General features: G+C 40.5%; 1 protein-coding gene across 9 annotated transcripts in view; it reads left to right on the top strand.

The window, feature by feature from the left end:
* Positions 1–23,821, top strand: part of ABLIM2 (actin binding LIM protein family member 2) — a 248,534-nt gene that overhangs the window by 83,293 nt on the left and 141,420 nt on the right. For all 9 annotated transcript variants that reach the window (XM_075569883.1, XM_075569890.1, XM_075569935.1 and 6 more), the window contains exon 2: positions 8,609–8,752. In XM_075569883.1, coding sequence (XP_075425998.1) covers positions 8,609–8,752 — 144 coding nt within the window. The remainder of the gene's footprint in view (positions 1–8,608; positions 8,753–23,821) is intronic.

The raw sequence follows: 23,821 nt of genomic DNA, 5'->3' as shown, positions 1-23,821 counted from the left end.
AGGGGAATAGTCTGTATCCTCTCCCCTAAGGGAGGGCCACAATCTGTGCCAGAGCCCTGACACAGTGTGGGGTCAGATTGTAACACTCTGCAACACTTGACAGACTGACACTTGAACTGCACAGACACAACCACACTGACTTTAGGAAGTGATGCGTATTATATAGCTCCAGTAGGCACCACCCCTGTGTCACTGTCAGTGGACACAGAGCATGCTGCCACTTCCTTTGCTACACATTACACCTCACAGGGGGTTGAGGGCAAACCTCACGATTACTCCTGGCAAACCTGCCCTCTTAACAGGGTTTACTGCACAGGAGGAGAGAGGCATGTAACTCCAAAATTACACAGGGCTACATTTGTATTCACTATATTTCTGCTTAGTGACAAATAGCACAAAGATCTGCAACAGGATCAGCACTACAGTAGGGGTATACAGAATGGTTAACAACCTAGGAAAATGTATTACAATTTTGACCACCTAATTCCTAATAATACAGGTATGGAAACATTCCCAACATTGCAAGATGTATGGATACACCAAGATTTGATATTTAGAAATACTTGTATAAAATACGGTAAATATAATTATTACAAAACAAAGACAACAATGAGATAGCTACTGAAGCTAATTTTAATACATTAGAGACAGATTGCCAAATTGTTATTTACCATTAAAAATAAATCAAATATGGTGTTTAATATGGTAATTGCTCCAAGTATGTGCAACTATGGCTGACTTTAGCACATTCCTTGACTATAAACATTGTGGTATACATTACTTTTCTGATATGTCAGAGTAGTTTGGTGTGATATAAAGAACCTTGCTATACAATTTCACACATATGTTGTCAGCTATGTGATACCTACAGCTGAAATATATGGCTCCTTCAGAATGTGATTACCTTGTACCCATTAAAGGTTTAGGGCTCTATTGACTAAGCAGTTCTGTTTCATAAGACACGTCCAGTTCCGGAAGTCACCTTAAAGCCCACTCACTTGAAGGCGCTAGAATTTGTCTTATGAAATAGCACCGTGTGGATCATAATGTTTCCCTGTGTCCATGACACACACATTTACTTTTCTACCCCTGACCTTACACCTGCTGTACAGACTAAAGGTTCTGAATGTCTCTCTGCTATATCATCCTGGATGGCCCTCCGCTGACTTAAACGTAACATGTGAAAAACAGAGCTCCTCATATTTTCTCCCTAACCTGGCCCTACTACCTCCTTCCACATTACTGTTGGCACTATCATACACCCAGTAGCCCAAGCACACTGCCAAGCACACTCGACTCCTCTCTCACATTCTCCCCCCACATTCAAAAGGTATCAAAAATCTGTAGTTTTTTCCTCTGCAATATTACAAAGATACGCCCTTTCCTCTGTGGCTCGACTGCTAAAATCTGACTCAGGCCCTCATTCTCTCCCGTCTCAATTACTGTAACCTCTTGCTGTGCAGCCTTCCGGCCTCTCACCTGTCTCCCGTACAATCTATCCTAAACGCTGCTGCCAGAGTCACTCTACTCTTTCCTAAATCTGTCTCAGCGTCTCCCCTGCTGAAATTCATCTCCTGGCTTTCATTCAAATCCCGCATCTCACACTCAATTCTCCCCCTCTCTTTTAAAGCTTTACACTCTTCTGCTCCTCCTTACATCTCAGCCCTAATTTCTTGCTATACACCATCCCGACTCTTGCGTTCTGCTCAATGATGTCTTCTCTCTACCCCCTTTTGTATCTAAAGCCCTCTCTCACTCTAATTTTGCAGATAATATACTTTGAGAAATAAACCCGCTTAATATTTTTATTACTGCTATTTATTGCAAATCATAATTTCTGGTGATGTGGGGGAAAAAAAACCATAATTTTGTATTACTATATAGACACAGCCTATCATTTCAGATTTAAGGTCTCAACGATATAACTTTGCAAACTACTGTAGTGTTTTAAAGCAGCAGTCCAAGCTGCGTTTATTCCGTTTAAAATATATATATATATAGGATTGAAGCAGGGGGTCTCCAGAGCTGAACGACGTGGATTTCAGCTCCAGGTACCATCTGTTTCCCGAGATACTTACCTCTGTATTTGGGTGCCATTATCCTGGTGCTGTTTAAAGGTCCTGAAAACATGGGCCAATAGGAAGCTGCAAGGGATGATGTCACAGCTTCCTATTGGCTGTGGGACATTTAAGATGGCATTTCCATATTCCCACACTGCCCAGCTGGAGCTACTACCAGCACCCCCTACAGAGGTAAGTATCTCTGGAAGCAGGGGGTACCCAGAGCTCAAATGAACTATAGTGAATATAGATTGATATAGAATTATGATTGTTACTTTGAAATGTTTGATATTTTGATTGTCACACATTTATGATTGTTACATATTTATTGTATTATTGGAATATAGAGCACTGAACGCAGTTCAGCTCCAGAGATCCCCTGCTTCAATCCTATTTATAAATACATTTAAAAAACTGTCCACCTCGACTGCTCCTTTAAAACAATATATCATATTGCTTTCTGTGCATTCAATTCTAAATTGCTCATCTCACTTATGCTGAGATTAAATGAGCTAATTTGGTTTGCAATCTAAAACATTAAAAGTAAGCAGAAAACGGCATCTGTCCCTTTAAAAGAGGAATTAATTAAATATTTCTAATTTGGTTACTAAGGGTTGATTGTCTCAAATGGACTGCGCTGCAACTGAGAATGATGATTCGTGTTAAAATTCCTCTCTTTTATATCAATCCCAGATAAACCAATAATTGAGTTATATTTTCTGACTTCCTGTTTATGAAATGTATTTCCCCTAGTTACTTTTCACTTTGGTATTTAGATATACTGTATTTTTTAGAATGTACACAGGCGGCACACTTTATCCGAGTGCGGCTCATTCCGCAAGCCGGGAAATGTCCCGGCTTGCGAGCCGCACTCCCTCAGCGTGATGCGCGGTCACGCATCATCGGGTGCCTGTGCCGCCTGTACGCGTGCCCAGGGCTCCCCGAGGGAGCCCTGGTGTCGTGTGGATGTCACGACGGCGGCGGGACGTTCCGGGGGACCCGGTAAGGAGAGGGGGAAGCCCCGATCGGCGGGCCTCTCCTCCGAGGCTTCGGCGCGCGCCCGGCACCCTCCGGCGGGCGCCAGGTTACTGCTGCGGCCGAGAACGGGCAAATGCTCGAATAAACTCGGCCGCAGCAGTACAATGTCTACTTATTCTTTATATTGGTGCAGTATATTTTCTTGATTTTTTTTACCCAATTTAGTAGAATTGTAACAATACAGTACATGTATTAGGGAGGAAGTGAAGTAAATTAGATTAAAAGAAAATGAACAATTTTTGATATCATAAAAAGCACTGACATTTCACCAGTATTTCTTAAAAAATGTAATGCCATGATAAGGAGGAGGAAGTTCCTCGATGCTTGGGATAGAACAATATGACTGGACATTGACTGGAGCAATGAGATTAGCATTACAACTAAAGGAACCAGGTTTTTGGGTGGTGCTACATGACCAAAAATATTGAGGAACCAACCAGGAGAGGGGCAATGCTGGATTATGTAATATTAAATAATGTAGAAGTAATAACACATTTTCAAGTCCAGGAACACTTGATCATAACATGGTCTCATTTGCAATAAATGATCACAAACCATAGTATATGGATTCAACAAAGACTTTAAACTTTAGAAAGGCAGATTTTAATAAACTGAGAAATAATCTACAAGGAATAAATTGGGATGATGTTTTTGCAGGGAAAAATGTGGAAGATAAATGGACAGTCTTTAAAACATTGTTAGAAAAGCACACTCATCAGTGTATACTGTATGTACCCATGGATAATATAAAAGAAGCATGTCTAAACCAACGTGGCTAAATAACAGATAGGGGAGGAAATGGAAAGGAAGAGGCAGGCATTTAGATTATTAGGGGCCTATTCACTAAACTTCGATAAGTGACATAATGCTGGTTAAGTGCACTTTTCAAGTGATTTTGCATGTGTAGCTATTTACAAAGCTTCGTTAACATGGAAAAATCACTTGAAAGCGGCTTTCTAAGGAGTGTTATTAGTCTTCAGCTGTGTTGTGGCTCAAAAAATGCCCACATTCGCATTTTTTGCCAGCAACTGCTATTCACAAAGCTCCGAGATAGAAATCGCGGGTTAAACACTCGCATTTTTATCATAACCTAAAGGCTGGTGAGATCGGAATTGCGATTTGCATATGACTGTTTATTTTATTTTCATTAAATAGGATTGAATCCGGGGGTCTCTGGAGCTCATCCGCATTCATTTCAGCTCTGGAGACCCTGTGCTTTAATCATAGTTAATAAAAATTAAATTCTAGCGCAGCTTCATTACCTTAGTGGCTAACCGCTAAGGTAACGAAAGGGTTAAATAGCTTTAACCGGTTTGTTGGTGGTAGAGGAAGTGGTCGAAGCTTGTAGTTGCCCCAGGGTGGGTGGTTAGGCCTACTGAGAGAGTTGCGGGATGAGTTAACCCCTTCATTACCTTAGCAGTTACTACCACTAAGGTAATGAAGAGGTTAACCCCTCCTGCGAGGCCTAACCACCCACCCCTAGGCAACTACCCCCTTCACCCACCCCCTCTACCACCACCACCACCACCACCACACAGGAATGGGCAAAAGTGCTATTAGCCAAATATGACAAATAGCACGTTTGCCCATTCAAATATACAATACAGTGCAATAAAATTAAATAATTTACAAAATACAATAATCTAAAAAAAATACTGTAGCCACTTTATCCATTGATTGTCACTGTCGTTACTTATGCCCTTAACGGGACATAGACAGCCACATTGGCAATCAATGGACACCCTACTAGCAACTACCCACCACCGCTACCCCCAACAACCCCCCTCCCCCAACACATATAGTAATGGGTAAAATATGGGGAGAGGCTAGCTAATTTAGGTTTGTTTACATTAGAAAAGAGGCGTCTATGAGGGTATCCCCTCTATACCTATACCTATATATGATGACTATATACAAATATATTCGGGGACAGTACAAGGAACATTCAAAAGAACGATTCATCCCAAGGGCAGAACAAAGGACTCGAGGTTATCCCTTAAGGTTGGAGGAAAGGAGCTTTCACCAGAGGAAAGGATGCTTTACAGTAAGGGCAATTACAGAACTGTGGAATTCATTACCCATGGAGACTGTGATGGCAGATACATAAGATATATTCAAAAGAAGGTTGGACATCTTTTTAGAAAGAAAAAGTATACAGGGATATACCAAATAAGTAAACAGGATGGACGTTGATCCAAGGAGAAATCTGACTCACATTATTTGGAGTCAGGAATTAATTTATTTTTTCCCTTATGAGACAGCATTGGATAACATATCCTTGGGGTTTGCCTTCTTCTGGATCAAAATACTGTAAATACAAATATAGTATATGTATCTGTTGTCTAAATTTAGCATAGGTTGAACTTGATGGACATACGTCTTTTTTCAACCCCATCTACTATGTAACTATGTAACATCAGACAAAATCTGATGAAGAATCAGATTTAACCGTATGTCTCTAACTTCACTTAGGAGAGACAGCCACTTAACAGTGAGCATGAGACATGCAGTGGATTCTTGGAGGGATGACAGCAACTATCCAAACTCCCTGATACGGTGGCAGCCCTTAAAATTGTTTATTAAACAGTAGATATTGTCATTTTTGGGGGACAAAATAGTTCTTGTAACTGGCTTGTAACAGGGGCAAGTCTGTTACCAACAGCTAGGACTGTTGGGTGTTGCCCAGCAAGTAGTTAATCCCTGCCTGAAGGAAGCAGGAGGATTAACAAACCCATTTGGGTAGTAAAGGTTTAAAAGGAGAGCAGCATGCAGTCCAAGACGTGGCTGTTCCTGGACTGCATAGGGACTCTGGGTCTGACATATGTTCCCACGTTATGTTTGTGTAAATATTGCCTTTTTACTTGAGAAAGAGCTGTATTTAGAGTTACTGAATAAAAACCTATGTTTCATTTTCCAAACGCAATCCTCCTGTCTTTGCCTGTGTGCATCGCCTATATGGCTACTTTTTAATGTTTCACTGTATGTGTTCAGCTCAAATATTGTTTTGGGTAGTATTGCACTTTTAATCCACTACTATACCAATCTGGAGTGGATTCTAAGGAGATGATATATTAAAGCTTTCATGATTCAAAACTATTCATAATTGAATCGTTTAATTCCTTTATTTAAGTTTGTCTGTACAAGATGCATGATTGAGAAGAGTTATTGAAAACCAAAAGATGACCTCCCGCTCAACCTGTATTAATAGATTAAGACAATTTCCCTACAAAATGAAAATGGAGAGCAAACACAATATCCCAGAGGAGGGATCAAACAAGCCCCCGGAGAAAACTGTACTCTGTACAGACATATATTGTTGAGGCAATACAGATATCTCCTAAAGACAACCACCCATCAGAGGGTCAATAAAAATTAATAAACTATTGTTGTCTTAATCACATAGATAAAAAAGAAAAAGCACACAAGAATACAATCTTACATCAAACGAAGATACACATAAGTATGTATATGTACAGTGTATACAACTATTATTTAAAACTATGGTGAGAGGGTTGCTACTGTATCTGAATGATATATTGTTGTATGTTACTAAAATAGTAATCAAAGGGATCTGGTACATATATATGTAGATTAATGGGTAAGCATGCATATATCCAAATGGTGTATCCCCTTCATTCACATTCATTGATGTAAGACTGATACCCACAATCTCACAGTCTGCCAACATCAATGTAATTCGTACCTCCTTCGAATAGCAGTGATCCCACTATACTAAGTTTCACCTAGATCAACTTGAGGGATTTAATATATAATTTAATGTTGCATTTCCAGTCTCAGTGTTTAGGTACAAGACATCCCAAATGAGACACTGCAGACAAAGATCTAATGCTTTCAGTGTCCCGGTATCCACAGCTCTATATGAGATGGCATAGGAGAAATGTACAGTACATCAATGGCTAAACAAAGCCTCTATTTCTGGGCCATATATGTCTAAAATATTACAAGTAGTGAGTGCAGTTTTCTCTGGCGGCTTGTTTGATCCCTCCTATGGGATACAGTGTTTGCTCATGATAGAGGAGAGCAAAGATTTTGTAGGTTGATATTTTCTGACTGGTGCTATGTCATGAGACACATCCTGGGGGCCAGAAAACATCTAATGGCCCATTCATGGTCCAGATATACGAAGGTCTATTAGGCTATTTAGTGTAATGCTAACCTAAATTATCCATAGTGGGAACATCCTAAAGTTAACCCACCTTTGCTCCTTTAAATAGGCTAAGGTACAGCCACTAATGCTAGTGATATGCAAACAGGGTGTCTACCCTAACATCACATGTGTTAAAAGTCATTGAGAAGAGATAGATAGAGAGGGAGAAATACATGGAACAAAACCTATATACACCCGAGGATCAGCGTTAGTAAGCAGTGCTATTGAATAAGACAAGTGATTGGGCTGCAAGGTGTATTCCAGTTCCAGAAAAGTGAAAAAAAGGTGAAATTAACGAGTGTTGGAAAATGTCTTAAGGCAAAGCACCGTTTAGTAAATATGCCCACATTTTTTTCTCTTTATTTGCATGAACCATGATATTAACATCTGCAGTTTGCATACAACATCATATTGAAAACAATTATACATGGGGAGCTAGTCAGACATCTTGTAGTCTATTGAGTGTTTTTGAGTTTATTGTATTATTGTATTACTAGTACTGTTGTTGTTCTAACTCATGCACACTGTGGCAAGTGAGTAGAGGCAGACAGCTCAACTCAATCCCTATTCCACACAAAGTGAGGCTTCTAGTATCTGAAATGTTTTATTGGGGGAACAAAACAGCAATAAAAGGGGAAAAAAGTACTTGGGAAATACAACACTAGGGGATGGAACATGTTATAGAAATAGGTATAGGTAATAACAAAGCTTCTTACATGTAAGCAGTGGAAGAACTGTGAAGCAAGCTCTGAAAAGACAGGAAATAGGGTGTAGGACTGAACCAAGTGACAAGGGGAGGAGGAGCGGCCCAAGACAGAGAGAGAAAAAGGGGGAGGTTGCCAGGGCAACAGGGGTGAAACCTGGAAGTGCTGGAACAGGAAACAGAACAGTTGTACTGTTGTATTCTTGTTCTTTATTATATTCTGTACAATGCAAGTTTTTTGTCACCTTTTTTTCTCTACGGATCATACATTTATTGATTTAACAATGTCTGCTACTGTTAGGAAGAGCTCTCATATTAAATGTCAAAGGGGATGATATAGACTACAGGTTTCAAATCAAAGGATGGTGAAAAACACTCAACATCAGATACACTTGACATTAGTGTGCAAGTCTCTTCTTTTTTTTCCATAGGGCAAAGGAACAATGAGGAAACGGGAGACTATGACTCAATACCATTATATAGTGTAGTATACAGTATGTGTAAATATTTTTCCTCTGAATGTGACTGTGTGTGGCCTTAACTCCTTTTAAACAAATTTTACATTATATCTGGAGCTGCTCTGTTAGAATGTGCTCAGTGTATGATTAAAAAGCTAACTCACTCTTCTCACCTCCTCAGTATCACAGCACCAGGCTGTACACAGCCATCTAGAGAAGCCAGCAGGAAATGCCATCCTCTGCAACAATTGTGGAAGTGCTTGTAAAGGAGAGGTTTTGCGGGTGCAGAATAAATATTTCCATATCAAATGCTTCGTCTGTAAAGGTAGGAATTTCTAATTAAACTGATATAATGAATGACCCGTTCTGTTTATCAAGAAAAACATTGTCAAAGTAATTTTCATTGTATAAGAATTGGGGACGTATAATAATAAAAATGTATATATTGATTAAAAAGGGGCACAAAGGATCATAGTCCATATTTACTAAGCGTTGCTTTTACACATGACACATTTTCATGGTAGAAGGCACCTTGCCACATTATTTATTAAGCAATCTAATAATCTACTTGACTTAAATGGACTGTGTGGTGTCTTCCAGTGCTGGCAGATGCCTTGTATTGGAAGACTGCTTTACAGGCATACCCCGGTTTAAGGACACTCACTTTAAGTACACTCGCGAGTAAGTACATATCGCCCAATAGGCAAACGCCAGCTCATGCATGCGCCTGTCAGCACGTCCTGAACAGCAATACCGGCTCCCTACCTGTACCGAAGCTGTGCGCAAGCGAGGAGACTATAGAGCCTGTTACAAATGCATTATTTACATCAGTTATGCACGTATATGACGTTTGCAGTGCAGTACATGAATCGATAAGTGGGAAAAGGGTAGTGCTTCACTTTAAGTACATTTTCGCTTTACATACATGCTCCGGTCCCATTGCGTACGTTAATGCGGGGTATGCCTGTATACTGTTAGCAGTGGATTTCAAGATCCGCTGCCTCTAGGCACTTACATGTGGCGGTCGCCCTCCTTCTCCTTCCGAATCGCGGAGTAATTCGTCACCAAAGAGATGTCGCAATGGCGTGGCGTTGCCATGGTAACGCAACGTCATGATGTCATTTGTGTATATTACATGAACAGTAACAAGTGAGGACAACCATGCACACACAGATACAAAGAGTTAATGAGGGCCCTGCTCGTGAGAGCTTACAGTCTTAAATGTTTCCCTGTTTATCAATATTTAAATATATCTAGAAAAAAATAGAAGAAAGTATACCGTATAAAAGTATAACAAGTTCATCGCAAATAAAAGGAGAACCAAATGTGCACTTACAAGGGTAAAAGGTTTAAAAGCATTGGAGACATTTTGTGATAGTCACCAGCCAGCATAATCCAGGCCCAGAGAAAATACGCCAACTGGCAAAATTAGTCCGCCAAACTGGCACTTGAAAAACGCCTCTCTCATACTGTATGTCAAAGTTGGAACCGGAATCGGAAAATTTTGGTATATGATATGAACTACGGGTGAGGCGGGCCTCCATCTCACTCGATCAGCGTGATGACGTCAATGTCAGTATAGCCCAATGCATTTCCTCACTCAAAATGGCGACTTCATCATGGGTTATCAGTCAAACAATGTAACCACCTTTAATAGTCTAAGGTTGCCTAGCAACCTGCAGAATGGAAATCAGAATGGGTTCCTAATTAACCCGTTCTATACCAAGATATACAAATAGCAACATAATAAAGCTTACTTAACATAGAATACTCTACATAAAAAATGAAAACATAGAAAGGTAAGATATGCAACAGATGTTGAATGAATAAACCCTATAAATACATACTCTATAGCAAAATAAATACTAGCGAAAGAGCAATATATAACCACAAATATAAACACAGATATACAGGTTACACAAAGCATCTTTCCTTTTGTGATGTCAACAGCTTCAATTAATAATGTTCATATCTCCAACTGGGAATCAATTATTCATTATTGCATTATTTGACTAACTGATCTATGCCACTAAAATGGAAGTACGTTACTCACAATTAATAATAATAATAATAGTTATGTCTAAGTAAATGTAAGTGTATTTTTATATTATACTTGTTAGTAAATGCATAGATTTTTTTTTTAACATGTAATTTATTCATTTTGTATATAGGGGGTACAGAACATAATAAGTGGGGGGGGGGGAGGGGGTAGTGTGAGAAGGGGTTAGGACAGTTGCCAGGGTAATACATTCATGCACATTCATACATTCAAAGGGAGTGATACACTTTAAAGCTGCAGACCAAGCAATATCCTACATGTGTGTTTTTTTAATAAATCAGTTCTGTACGATGAGTATACTGTACTAATTTTTTAAAAGACAACTCTGAATTACATTTTTAATGTATTATAATGTAACGAGCCTTTTTTTGTTTCTATAGCAACCATTTACAAAGTCACAGATACTGAGTCAATACTTCTCTGCAGTCATTTAGTGAACCCTCGAGCCGAATTAATCGGCAACTTAGTTAATTACTTATCATAGTGTGGATTGTATTGATGCACATATTAAAGGGAAAAAAATAAAATATAAAAAAAACGGCAGCGTGTACTGCTGCTTTAAGAAGGATACCCCAAGGGGTCCATTACATCAGGGGTATGCAAACTGAGGGGCGGGGTCATTTTTTTGGGGGGGTGCAGCAGTTACAAAGGTCCCCAAAGCATTTAAATTAAATGCCGGGGAGCACGCGAGGCCTCTGAACTCACCTTCTCTCCAACGGCTTCGGGTGACACGTCGCCATGGCAACACAGCGTCATGGTCACATGACCCCGTGGCACCAATGAGGCACCATTTGACTTCGGATACCAGGTAGGGGGGTGCGAGCACTGGGGCTGAGCTGGCAGGGTGTCGCAGGGCCAAACGTTTGCGCACCCCTTAGCTTGCACAACAAGCTAAGCTCAGCCTTTCTTATTCACTGTTAGACTCAGGCTAGGTCCCCGCTGCAGTCGGCGGCGCGCAGCCACGTGCGCGCCTCACACCAGCCCATTACATTCTCCCTAGCAGTCCCCGGTGCATACTCGCTTCCTGGCTCACTGCATACTGTGACGCGTCAGCCGATAGGGGATACAACAGGATTGTGTTCCCGTGCGGCGACGCGTCACGTGGTGCGCCATAGAGCCAATCAAAGAACATTGAGCAGAGACATTTAACAAGCATTGTAGAATATTAAAAGGTCCATGTATGAAGCTTCCACGCTGGCCATTTTGGTTGTAATAGTTATAGTTATTGAGAATATGCATCAATGCACCAAGGTATGGTGCTTCGATTTTCTCTGCTGTATGGAATAAGATAGCACGTTACATTCCATGTCATATTGAACTATATCAATTTGTGTCTTGTGGTCATATTCCTCCACTTTCTGTACATTATTTATCCCAAGTTTCAGCTGGTGTTAACTCGCTCTGCACAAGGAATTTCTGCTTTGCTTTTAAATGATCAGAAATTTGGCTGAGCCGGCGTCGTGGCCCCACCCCCATCATGGCCACGCCCACCGACCCTTTTTGGCCACGCCCCCCGCACCTGTGAACTCTGCATACAGATTACAGTCTAGCGCTGTGCACGCGCCGCCAGGACACCTGCCGCGCGTGCTGCAGGTGTCCTGCGGGACCTTAGCCTTAGTTCGACCGGAGGGTATGATCTGGTAAGGATTTGTGCTGCTAAAAGGCCCGAAGGGAACTAATGGAAATGGCAGTTTAACAGCTTACATGTAGGTGATTGACGGACAAGTAAAGTAAGTATTTTTAGATCATTGTAAGCTTTCAAAGCCTTTGTAGTCACCAAATGCGTTGGAGTGTTTTTACCATCTTTCCCTTTTCTCTTCTGCGATAATACTGTAACCAGGGAGTCTGAGTCTTGCCCCTTTGATGTTTTATTCGGCTAATGATGACAGCGTAATTAGTTTAAAGAGATTAACAATGACTAAAAATAACTATTTGATCACATTCTACAGTAATTACACATAGCCAAGGAAAAAAGAAACAGGTTCATTTTTACGCAATATGCAAAATAAAGTAAAAATTTTACTTTTGGGGAATTTAATCTCTCTCAGGAAGTGGATTACATTGCTAAATTGCTTCGGAACAAGTGTTTTTCGGTGTATATACTGTATACTGTACACACACACACACTAAACTATATAGCAGCATGTCAGGACATTTGGAAAGCAGATGTTTACTTTGACTAATATTTGGTAATAACGGTCATTGTTATTGTTTAGAGTATACAGGCATACCCCGCTTTAAGGACACTCACTTTAAGTACACTCGCGAGTAAGTACATGTCGCCCAATAGGCAAACGGCAGCTCACGCATGCGCCTGTCAGCACGTCCTGAACAGCAATACCGGCTCCCTACCTGTACCGTAGCTGTGCGCAAGCGGGGAGACTATAGAGCCTGTTACAAATGTGTTATTTACATCAGTTATGCACTTATATGACGATTGCAGTACAGTACATGCATCAATAAGTGGGGAAAAGGCAGTGCTTCACTTTAAGTACATTTTCGCTTTGCATACATGCTCCGGTCCCATTGCGTATGTTAATGTGGGGTATGCCTGTATGTCATTGTTTTGCCTATTCTAAGACTCCAGGACCTTCTCAAGAACATTTTTCTTTTAATTTTTCCATGAAAGTTCTAAACATATCGCGTGTAACAGAGAGAATTTTAGGTTACAAGATCAGGCACATCTGCTAGGCTATTAATAACTGCAGTAAAAACTGGCACAGTGTTGCACCTAATCATTTCCGTGATTTATGTAGAACCTGCTGTGTGAAACATATCAAATTATTCCCCAGTAGCTCCATTCACTGTCATAAATTAATTACTGTGTATTAAAAGTATTATTACATGGTTGCCAAAGCTTTATCATTGTCTCCATTGTTATGTGTGTGTGTGTGTGTGTGTGTGTTGTGTGTGTGCTGTGTGTGTGTGTGATTGCAGTGGTACTCATGTGAATTGGCAAACTGACCTGGGTGCACTAGTGGAGTTTATATAAACAGCTGTTGTATACAGTACAAAGCACTCACAGGCTCTCGCTTTGTGGCATTCTTATAACTGTGGCACCCCTGTGGGAATGCTATGTTATTTTATTGGGTTAATGGTTCCTAGAGTAGTTAGCTTCAGTGTAACAGCCTTCCATCACATTATGTGTAGTTGCTGGGTAAACATAGCCACCCCTCCACCTTCTAGATGGTGCTTAGTGAGGGCTCTAAGTAAAGATACATTGTAGAAATGTAACCCTTCCCATAGTAGTCAATAGTGATGTCACAATGCGATATATAAGATGGGAATGGAAGATTCCAGATCAGATCTTAGTGGACCCTGAGTGAGGGGAATCCCATCAGTAAGATTAATTTATTTAATTAAGGGTAAGCACTTTATTTCTTGTTTTCTACTTAGGGAAAGTATCCCAGTGTCGGGCCCTATACATATATTCTTGAACCGGTCACCTGTCACAGTAGAATAGTGCGTTCCTGATTACAGGTTATCTTCAAGGAGCCTTGGAGAAGTTGCTGGGGAATTACTTAAGGTAGGTCCCTTAGTTCTGTTCCTAGTAATAGGGTGGAATGCTTGAGAAATAGATTGCCCCATCTCATACAGTATCTCTCATGGTTGAGGAATACCTGTTCATATACAGTACAGTTGTGTGAAAAAGAAAGTACACCCTCTTTGAATTCTATGGTTTTACATATCAGGACATAATAACAATCATATGTTCCTTAGCAGGTCTTAAAATTAGGTAAATACAACCTCAGATGAACAACAACACATGACATATTACACCGTGTCATGATTTATTTAACAAAAATAAAGCTAAAATGGAGAAGCTATGTGTGAAAAACTAAGTACACCCTTACTGCTTCCATAGGAATTAAGATGCTAAGTAGCAGACAGGTGCTGCTAATCAAATGCACTTGATTAGTTGATCAGCAAGTGTGACCACCTCTATAAAAGCCAAAGTTTTAGCAGTTTGCTGGTCTGGAGCATTCAGGTGTGTGTTAAAACAATGCCAAGGAGTAAAGACATCAGCAATGATCTTAGAGAAGCAATTGTTGCTGCCCATCAATCTGGGAAGGGTTATAAGGCCATTTCTAAACAATTTAAAGTCCATCATTCTACAGTGAGAAAGATTATTCAAAAGTGGAAAACATTCAAGACAATTGCCAATCTTCCCCGGAGTGGACGTCCCAGCAAATTCCCCCCAAGGTCAGACCGTGCAATGCTCAGAGAAATTGCAAAAAAAACCAAGAGTTACATCTCAGACTCTACAGGCCTCATGTTAAATGTTAAAGTTCATGACAGTACAATTAGAAAAACACTGAACAAGTATGGTTTGTTTGGAAGGGTTGCCAGGAGAAAGCCTCTTCTCTCTAAAAAGAACATGGTAGCACGGCTTAGTTTGCAAAGTTGCATCTGAACAAACCACAAGACTTCTGGAACACTGTCCTTTGGACAGACGAGACCAAAGTAAAGACGTTTGGCCATAATGCACAGCGCCACGTTTGTCGGAAACCAAACACAGCATATCAGCACAAACACCTCATACCAACTGTCAAGCACGGTGGTGGAGGGGTGATGATTTTGGCTTGTTTTTGCAGCCACAGGACCTGGGAACCTTGCAGTCATTGAGTCGACCATGAACTCCTTTGTATACCAAAGTATTCTAGAGTCAAATGTGAGGCCATCTGTCCGACAGCTAAAGCTTGGCCGAAATTGGGTCATGCAACAGGACAATGGTCCCAAGCACACCAGCAAATCTACAACAGAATGGCTGAAAAAGAAAAGAATCAAGGTGTTGCAATGGCCCAGTCAAAGTCCAGACCTCAACCCGATTGAAATGCTGTTACTGGACCTTAAGAGAGCTGTGTATAAACAAATGCCCACAAACCTCAATGAACTGAAGCAACGTTGTGAAGAAGAGTGGGCCAAAATTCCTCCACAACGATGTGAGAAACTGATAAAGTCATACAAAAAACGATTACTTCAAGTTATTGCTGCTAAAGGTGGTTCTACAAGCTATTGAATCATAAGGTGTACTTAGTTTTTCACACATGGCTTCTCCATTTTGGCTTTATTTTTGTTAAATAAATCATGACACGGTGTAATATGTCATGTGTTGTTGTTCATCTGAGGTTGTATTTACCTAATTTTAAGACCTGCTAAGGAACAGATGATTGTTATTATGTCCTGATATGTAAAACCATAGAATTCAAAGAAGGTGTACTTTCTTTATCACACCACAGTATATATAATCTGCAACAAGAAGCTGCCCTCTGTATGAAAACCGCTCCTGTTTATCCCTGCTATTGGACTGTTCAAATAAAGTTACAGAAAAGTTCCTGGTGGCCTTTTAATTTGTGCTCACCATTTAGACCATCAGCCCCTGAGAATTAAGGTAAACCAACAGTTGAGCATCACCTGCACCATTATAGAGACATTAGGGCACCTGGGTGTAGCCCCTCTTCTGTTGGCCGGGGGAAGAGGTGTTACATAACTGTAGATAGACATTTCATTCTCCTTGGGAGACCTTTCTCTTATAAGAATAAAATAAATCACTTTACCACTTTAAAGCAGCCGTCCAAGTGACATTGATGAATATGCAAAATTGATGCAGAACAAAATGAATTTCTAAAAGAGGATCATTGATTAACCCTTTCATTGCCAAAGTTGTGGGGGGGCGGGAGGAGGGGGCACTAGCAGCAAAAGGGTTAATTGTGCTCAAGAATTGACTTAGAAAGTAAATACATACTAAAGAGTTAGAGTCCACCACCTGTAGGCTTGTAAAAAAAACTTGAGAGGTATTGAGATTACCCTGATGTATTTCTCCCAGTCAGACCTTGTTCTGAGGTTTCAGAAGAGATGTTCACAATATTTAAAGAAACAAAATTATTCTTGAAGTCTTTTCTAGATCAATTGGAGGACAGTTTGCTTCTCAGTGCGGACAATAATGCTTTAGTCTTGTCTGCCATTGTAGAGCTTAATGGAACCTTATTTACTTCATAGACTCTCCCATTCTTACAACCTATTGCTGTGCACTTAAAGCAGCAGTTCAAGCTGCCGTTTTAATTTTTTTTATTTATTTTTCCTTTTAATATGTGCATCAATAGAATCCACACAATGATAAGTAATAAGCTAAATTGCCGGTCGATCCGTTCTCCTGTGATCGATCAGCAAAGATTCGGCTCGGGGTTTCACTAAATGGCTGTCAGTGCAGCAGAAGAGGACCAAAGATACAAAGTTCTGTAGGGAAGTGCATGTGACCAGGCAGTCACTAGATACAATTGGTGCACTGCTAGAGAGAGAGCATGACTCAAAAAGGGGTGGGTCAGAGCATTTTTCAGAAGAAGGGGATGTGACTTTATAAATGGTTGCTATAGAAACAAAAAATGCTTGTTACATTATAATACATTCAAAATGTAATTCAGAGTTGTTTAAAAAAATGCCACAATTAGTTTCTCATAGTACAGAACTGATTTATTTAATAAAAAACACACATGTAGAATATTGCTTGGTCTGCAGATTTAAAGCAGTATTGTGTTGGGGTATATATAATTACAAATCATTTTTAGGGACCTCTTAATAAGAAAATATAAATATATGTAAATAAACCACTATGAGAATAAAAGAAAGGTCACTGGCAGGGAGTTCTCCTTTTAATACAAATCATAGTGGTAATTTATAATACATATCACCATATTAAATATTAAGCACTAAAGTTATACACAGATAAGTGTATGGCATATGTAACATCTTGATAGTTGTTTGCACTTGAGTCTTTGATTTGCATGGTTTTCTTATGGCATGTGTCATTGCTTCTGTTATATATTGAGCCACCTTCCTAATAAGAGTTGGAAACAGCAGCCAATAGTTGTGTCCCGCTGGCATAGAATACAGGGCAGCAGACAGGACAGAGAAATTCCAGCAACTCCCTGCTTGATAGTAACCCTGGAAACTTGGTGTATGTACTGGGACCTACAGTACAATACCCAGTTACTCCAAAACAGGACCCAGCTGCTAAGACTCATAACAAATCAGTCAACCTTTTATACACTGTTGGCTTTGGCCAGTGCTGTGTAAATTCACCTTTAGGTCACTGAGTAGCTCTGTGAACACATTTAAAAAAACAGTCCATCCCAATCTTTTCCCATTTTATATTGTTCCCTTGGGTAACAATGAGAATGTAATGGGTACACAATGCTTCTGAATGCTAGGAAACATTGTGTATATATATAATAATGAACCACCAAGCTTGAGAATCATATTATGCTCCTTATTACTCATTTTAAAACCCTTCCATTGGCATGAATGTGTATAAACAAGACAAGAATCAATGAGGAGACTATGGATATTTCCCAAAGACAAACCACGTGATCACCAGGGGTAGCGATGACATGTTCACGGGCTGGCCCCTGATAATGTTAAAAGAAGTGGGGGGGAGTCAGGGAGGGGTGGAGCCTCACTTCCATTCTGATCATGTTCACAACTCCTAACTCCCCTAGAAAATAAGCAAAAATAGCATGACATATCCTGTACATCATGAGGCCGCGCTTATAGTGCTGGCGACGCGACCAATGACGTCACCCGTTGCCGTCGCAACCAGCGAAAGTTGTAATTCAATTTGAAGCGACTGTCACCAGCGACGTCACCAAAGGGGGCGGGCCGCGGTCTCTGATTGGTTTAGAGACAGTCACATGTGGCGACAGTATATAAAAAATCAAATTGACATGGCTACCAAATGTTTTGCCGCTCCGTCGCCGTTGTGGTTACTATAAGGAGTCAATTGATTTGTTTTTGAGCAACGTCGCATCGCCGTCGTAAGGCACTATAAGCGCAGCCTAAGGAACCCTCATCGTGTATAGGGTAGTTCGTAAGGGTAATGAAAGAAACGGTGAGAGTGTCTTCCGTGGGTCTCCTCCATTATTGTTAATATATATTATATATTATTTGAGAAAAAAGAGTAAAATCAGGAAAAATATTGCTCATTATTTGTTTGCTAATGCCAAATATTATTATTATTATTATTATCGCAGATTTAGCCACCTTTATTGAATCACAGCCAGTATGTACAATTGGATTAGATTTAAAAAATAATGACAATGATTACATTATTATTTATGAATACAATATAAATAGGGTGTAATTCTATAGGTATAATTTGTGAAAAAATATAAAACAATTTTGTCAGCTAAAGCCTGTTATTATGTGGGAGGTAACACGTTCCTCTATAAATTCCCTTTCAAGACTTTCTAACCTATTTGAGACAGACCACCTCCTTTCTCCTGCAAAGGATTAACAAGGACATTCACATTCCATTCCTTCACGATAATGTGTTTCTTCTCTGAGTTAGGATGGTACACGAAATGTAAATTAATACACTACTGACTTTAATGCTAAAACACCACTGTCGTCCAAAAAGCATGAAGGGGCATATTTATTAAGCACTCTGTAACACCTTCCGACCCATTAAATATACTAAAAGGTTGTTTTATGTTAATTAAATTTGTATTCAAATACACAGGAATTAAGCCCATATCTACTAAGCAGTCTTTTGCCATAAATCCCTTTCCGGTGCTGAAAGACACCTTAGAGCCTATTGACTTGCATAGGCTCTCTTTCAGCAATGGAAGGTGCCTTTTGGCAGAAGAAGACTGCTTAGCAAATATGGCCCATCATGTAAAGGGATTTAAATGTGATGTGAATTAAATTAGGGCACTGAGATTATGTCCATATTTACTTATCACTCGTCTGTCATGGGACACAATTGGCACTGGTAGGGACATTTGGGGCTATAGACTTGAATGTGCTGTCTTTCAGCACCAGGAGGGATATTATGGCAGAAGACTGCTTAATAAATATGAATCAACATCTTTATGGTTTTTGTGATCACTAAATTTAAATTGAGATGCTATCCATCAAAAGAATAGATTAACTGGATATACCGTAGGAACTTGAACGTAACAAAAAATCTATATATAATATAATTCTGTAATTCTGCATTATCAGTCTAACTAGTTCAGTAGCCCAAGAAGACAGGATATGTGCCAGCATGCCTAAGTTTATCACAGACAATTGTAGCATCTTCGTGGTAATGTCATTTGACACTTGTAGAGTGTGTCATTGATTTTTTTTTTTTTTGCTATTCTTGTGCTTGATACACACAATATTTTGGCTGCATCAGTATATTTGCAAACAAGCTGTGAGACAGGCTTTTCCTTTCCTCCAATAGGCTGAGCTTTCTGTGAATTGATCCTTATGTGATATATTGTAAATTAATCTTATGATCGCTGCAGCTCATTCGAGACCCAGGATACAATTCTAGATGTTGTACTGCACCTCTATATTGCCGATTCCTAAAAGCCTGGTTCTCAATATTACTGCCCCTCAGGTCTTTTGCAGATATTGGGGCCTATGCAGAGAGCAGCGAATTTTAAAATTGGCGAATTTATTAAAAAGTAGCTTTTTTGGAGTTTTATTCTCCATATGCAGAAAAGTGCGAATTCTGCTATGTTTAACATGGATGCGTGTGGCTTTTTTTTCCCATTGCAATGGCCGCGAGCGGCAGCTTCTTGCCAATTTTTTCTGGCGAGGCAAAAAGGAGACAATCGCGCCATTTTATTGGCACGAACAGCCGCTAGATGCCGTTCGCGCCTCTCTGCATTAGGATATATTTAAAACTGGCGAGATTGAGGTTCTCGCCAGCCGCGAGGCGAGTTTTACAAACAGAAAAGAAAAATTGGCGCGTTTTTCGGAACTCGCCATTTTCTGCTGCTTTCTGCGCGATTTTCTCCAAAAAATGGCGAATTTCGAAATAGCGCTGCTCTCTGCATAGGCCCCATTGTAAGAATAACATGTATGATATTTTTTAGCTCTTCTTTAAGCTCACTTCTTATTTCCTTCTTGAAATTAAATCAATTTAAGTATGGCGTTTAGTTTGCATTGTGGTCTTATAATGTAGCAGATTAACAACGCTTTTGGTGTGTGTGTTCTGACTGGGTAAAGTGAATAATAGAGGTGTGTGTCAAATCAGTAGAGATGCCCTCATTTATACATTTCTGTAAAATGTCCTTATTTCTCTTTCTTCGATTAACCCAACACCACAGTTCTCAGCATTCTGGTCTCATCACATAAAAAGAAACGTTTATTTTGAAGATAAATACTCACATACAAAAACAGTACAAAATGGTGGTGATGTTCCAATAAGTTGTAATATCCTCAGAGATTGTTGAATACTTTTCTGTTTCTGAGTGGAATCCTTGTATTTGATCTTAGTATCATGATGTTGAAGCTTCTCTCATTTATCTTGGTGTTATCCCTCTTACATCTTTTTGATGTAATTAATCCATCTATACTCCCCCAGGTTTAATCCTGTTCTCCTATTCTTCCCCTAGATACTGTACCCTCTGCTAGATATTTATTCAGATAGTATCCCTTAATAAGCTCTTGCTATCACTAATTCTATTACCAGATAAGGTCCTACAGCCAAACTGATGTAATCTGATAAGGAACTGCCCACACCTCCATACAGATAATTACCTAATATGGCATGTCTTCTGGAAAGATCCAACCTACCTGTAATGCCGCAGCCTCTTCCGTCTCTAACCACAGTTGTCTATAGTCACTCAAATGTAACCCTCAGGGGTTCACTACAGAGAACTCAGCACAGATGCACTTCCCCGCAACTAAATACTGTCCCAGTGCAACTGAGTTTGTCAGAATATACAAATTTAAATATTAAATATCATATGCAATATAATATGAACTGTAAAGAAAGAACTGCAGTATGCAAACATACTGTATACTTGGCATTTTGTCTTCATACCAGATTCATACATATTAAAATAGAATAATATAACTGAACTGGATTTCTTACAATTTCCAGTATGCACTGTAATGTTGATACTCAAGGGGTTGATACTATTCTGAGATCCTTGCTAGACCTCAACAAATGTGAAGGAGTTGCTTAATCCTGTAATGACGTGAGTGAAAAGGGGTGATTAGCGCATGCAAAAATAAAACAAAAATAAAATATAGAAACACTTATTCTGTAGGTAGTATTAGTTCCTTCTCAGGTGATTAACAGTATTCTGAGAATGGGGATAGAGTATAAATATTAAATCAGTACTCAAAAGGCCATGTGTGAGACTAAATCACATAAAGAATTTATTTCAGTGTCTCCTCTCACCGTCGGATAGCTCGTCCCTCGGTCACTTGGTAACATGGATAAGAAGACGCCCTGCGTCCTTGCATCGTGCCAGAAAAGGATGACAGCCACAGGAAAAGGTATCAACAGTGCAATTTATTAATTAAAAAATTAAGGTATCCAGTAACTCACGTTGACAAAACATCTCCGGTACAGGCAACCCCTCTGAGTCTCCTGGTGCAGTTAGCTCATTCTTCCGCAACCGGTCGAAAGGACTGCAGCCTGTGTGCTCGCTGATGAAGCAAAAGTGTTTGTGAAACGTGTTGTTGCCTGTTGAGACGTGGAGCTTTTCATCCATCAAAGGTCACCATAGCTTCCGCGAGCACTCAGGCTGCAGTCCTATTTACCAGACGCTGAAGAAGGAACTAACTGCACCAGGAGACTCAGAGGGGTTACCTGTATCGGAGATGTTTTGTCAACGTGAGTTACTGGATACTTTAATTTTGTAATTAATAAATTGCACTGTTGATACCTTTTCCTGTGGCTGTCATCCTTTCGGGTCCGATGCAGGGATACAGGGCATCTTCATTTGTATGTTACAAAGTGACCGAGGGACGAGCCATCTGACGGTGAGAGGAAACACAGTGAAGAAATTCCTTATGTGATTTAGTCTCACACATGGCCATGACAAGGGGTCATGTTTGATCCACTTATGGAATAAAGTTGTTTTTATGCAGCTGTGAGCCTCCTCCTGCTTTCTGAGGCCTGGGACATAGTAGGGTGAGCCTTGCTGAGCCTTGCTGAGCCGTGCTGAGCCGCGCTGAGCAGATGCACTTACCCCCTGCATCTGTCATCAGCGCGGACTTAGCAGCCGCTTCCGCATGCGTGCGGATGCGTGCAGAGGCTCAGGTATTTTGGCGAGACAGGCAAATTTAAAATTTGCCTCTCAGGGAAGCGGAGGAGCAGTCACGTGACTGCTCACATCCAATGGGAGCGAGGGACTAGCCCTGCCTCTCGCCCCGCCTCCGATCCGCCTCCGGCCTGCCTTCGCCCCGCCTATGCACCGCCCCCAAAGCGCGTTCACTGCCTCGCCTGCCAGGACACAAAAAAGCTCCAGTTTGAGCAGGCGAGGCAGAGCAGGAGCGCTGATCAGCGTGGCCCGAGGCACCATGCCCGAGGCCTTAGGCAGTGCACTGCCTTTTTATCACCTGTATCCAACTTCCAGACCAAGAAGAAATCTTTTGACATTAATGCGACTCGCAAAATTAGGTTTTATTTAAATATACAAATGTAGTGGAATTCAGTGATCTATCTGGTGTAATGTGTTGGGATATATTGTGATGCACATGCCAGCACAGCTATGGGATCCTAAGGAAACTTGAATATGTTCTGTATTATATATAAATATGTTGCATTATGTGAAGGAAAAATGTCACACTTTAAATTGCTCATAATCCAAAACTCGCTGATATTTGCTTTGGGATCTTGCCCGTCTTTCATCAAAGGGCCATCGGTGGTGCAGTGTTTTCATCGGTAAGCTATTCAGATCACACTATGATCCCATGCTTGCTAACCTGCGTATTTCAACCCCCCACCCCTTTACAACTTATTCACTGCAGTCTCTCCCAAAACTGACTGCACAATACACTGAAACCCTGAACTGACTCTAGCATTGTAATACAGCTAAACCTTTGACAAGGAACAGGCACACACCTGCTGTTTATTCTGCTCACACTCACTCTGCTCACAACAGCTCCTTGCAGCACTGCCTACCTCTGGCATCATGAACCTGCTATGTATTTAAATTTTTTTCTTTCTCCTGGTCTCATGGAGATGTTACTCCCTCTATCCACTACAAACTCCTCCATCCTGGCCCACACCCAACATCACCATACACCCTGGACTACTCAAAAGCCTTGCACTATCTACTGAATGTTGGTGGAGAACTCTAAAAACCAGCACACCAACCACTGCTCACTCAAATGGCAAACATCACAAATCTACAACTTGCAAACAACTACCCAAATTTCTACTCATACTATTACTCTCTTTAGCAGGTGATATTGAACCAAACCCAGGTCCTCCCATTTCAGCTCTGTCCCATGCCCCTGAGAATTCCACCTTTACATTCCAAAAAGGGCTATCTGTCGCCCATATAAACATCCGGAGCCTGCTGCCCAAACTGGACGAACTAAGGG

Source organism: Ascaphus truei, chromosome 1 (assembly GCF_040206685.1).
Source record: "Ascaphus truei isolate aAscTru1 chromosome 1, aAscTru1.hap1, whole genome shotgun sequence".
Classification (NCBI taxonomy): Eukaryota; Metazoa; Chordata; class Amphibia; order Anura; family Ascaphidae; genus Ascaphus; species Ascaphus truei.
Note: the sequence above shows the minus strand (reverse complement) of the source record. Positions and strands in the feature narration are given on the sequence as shown.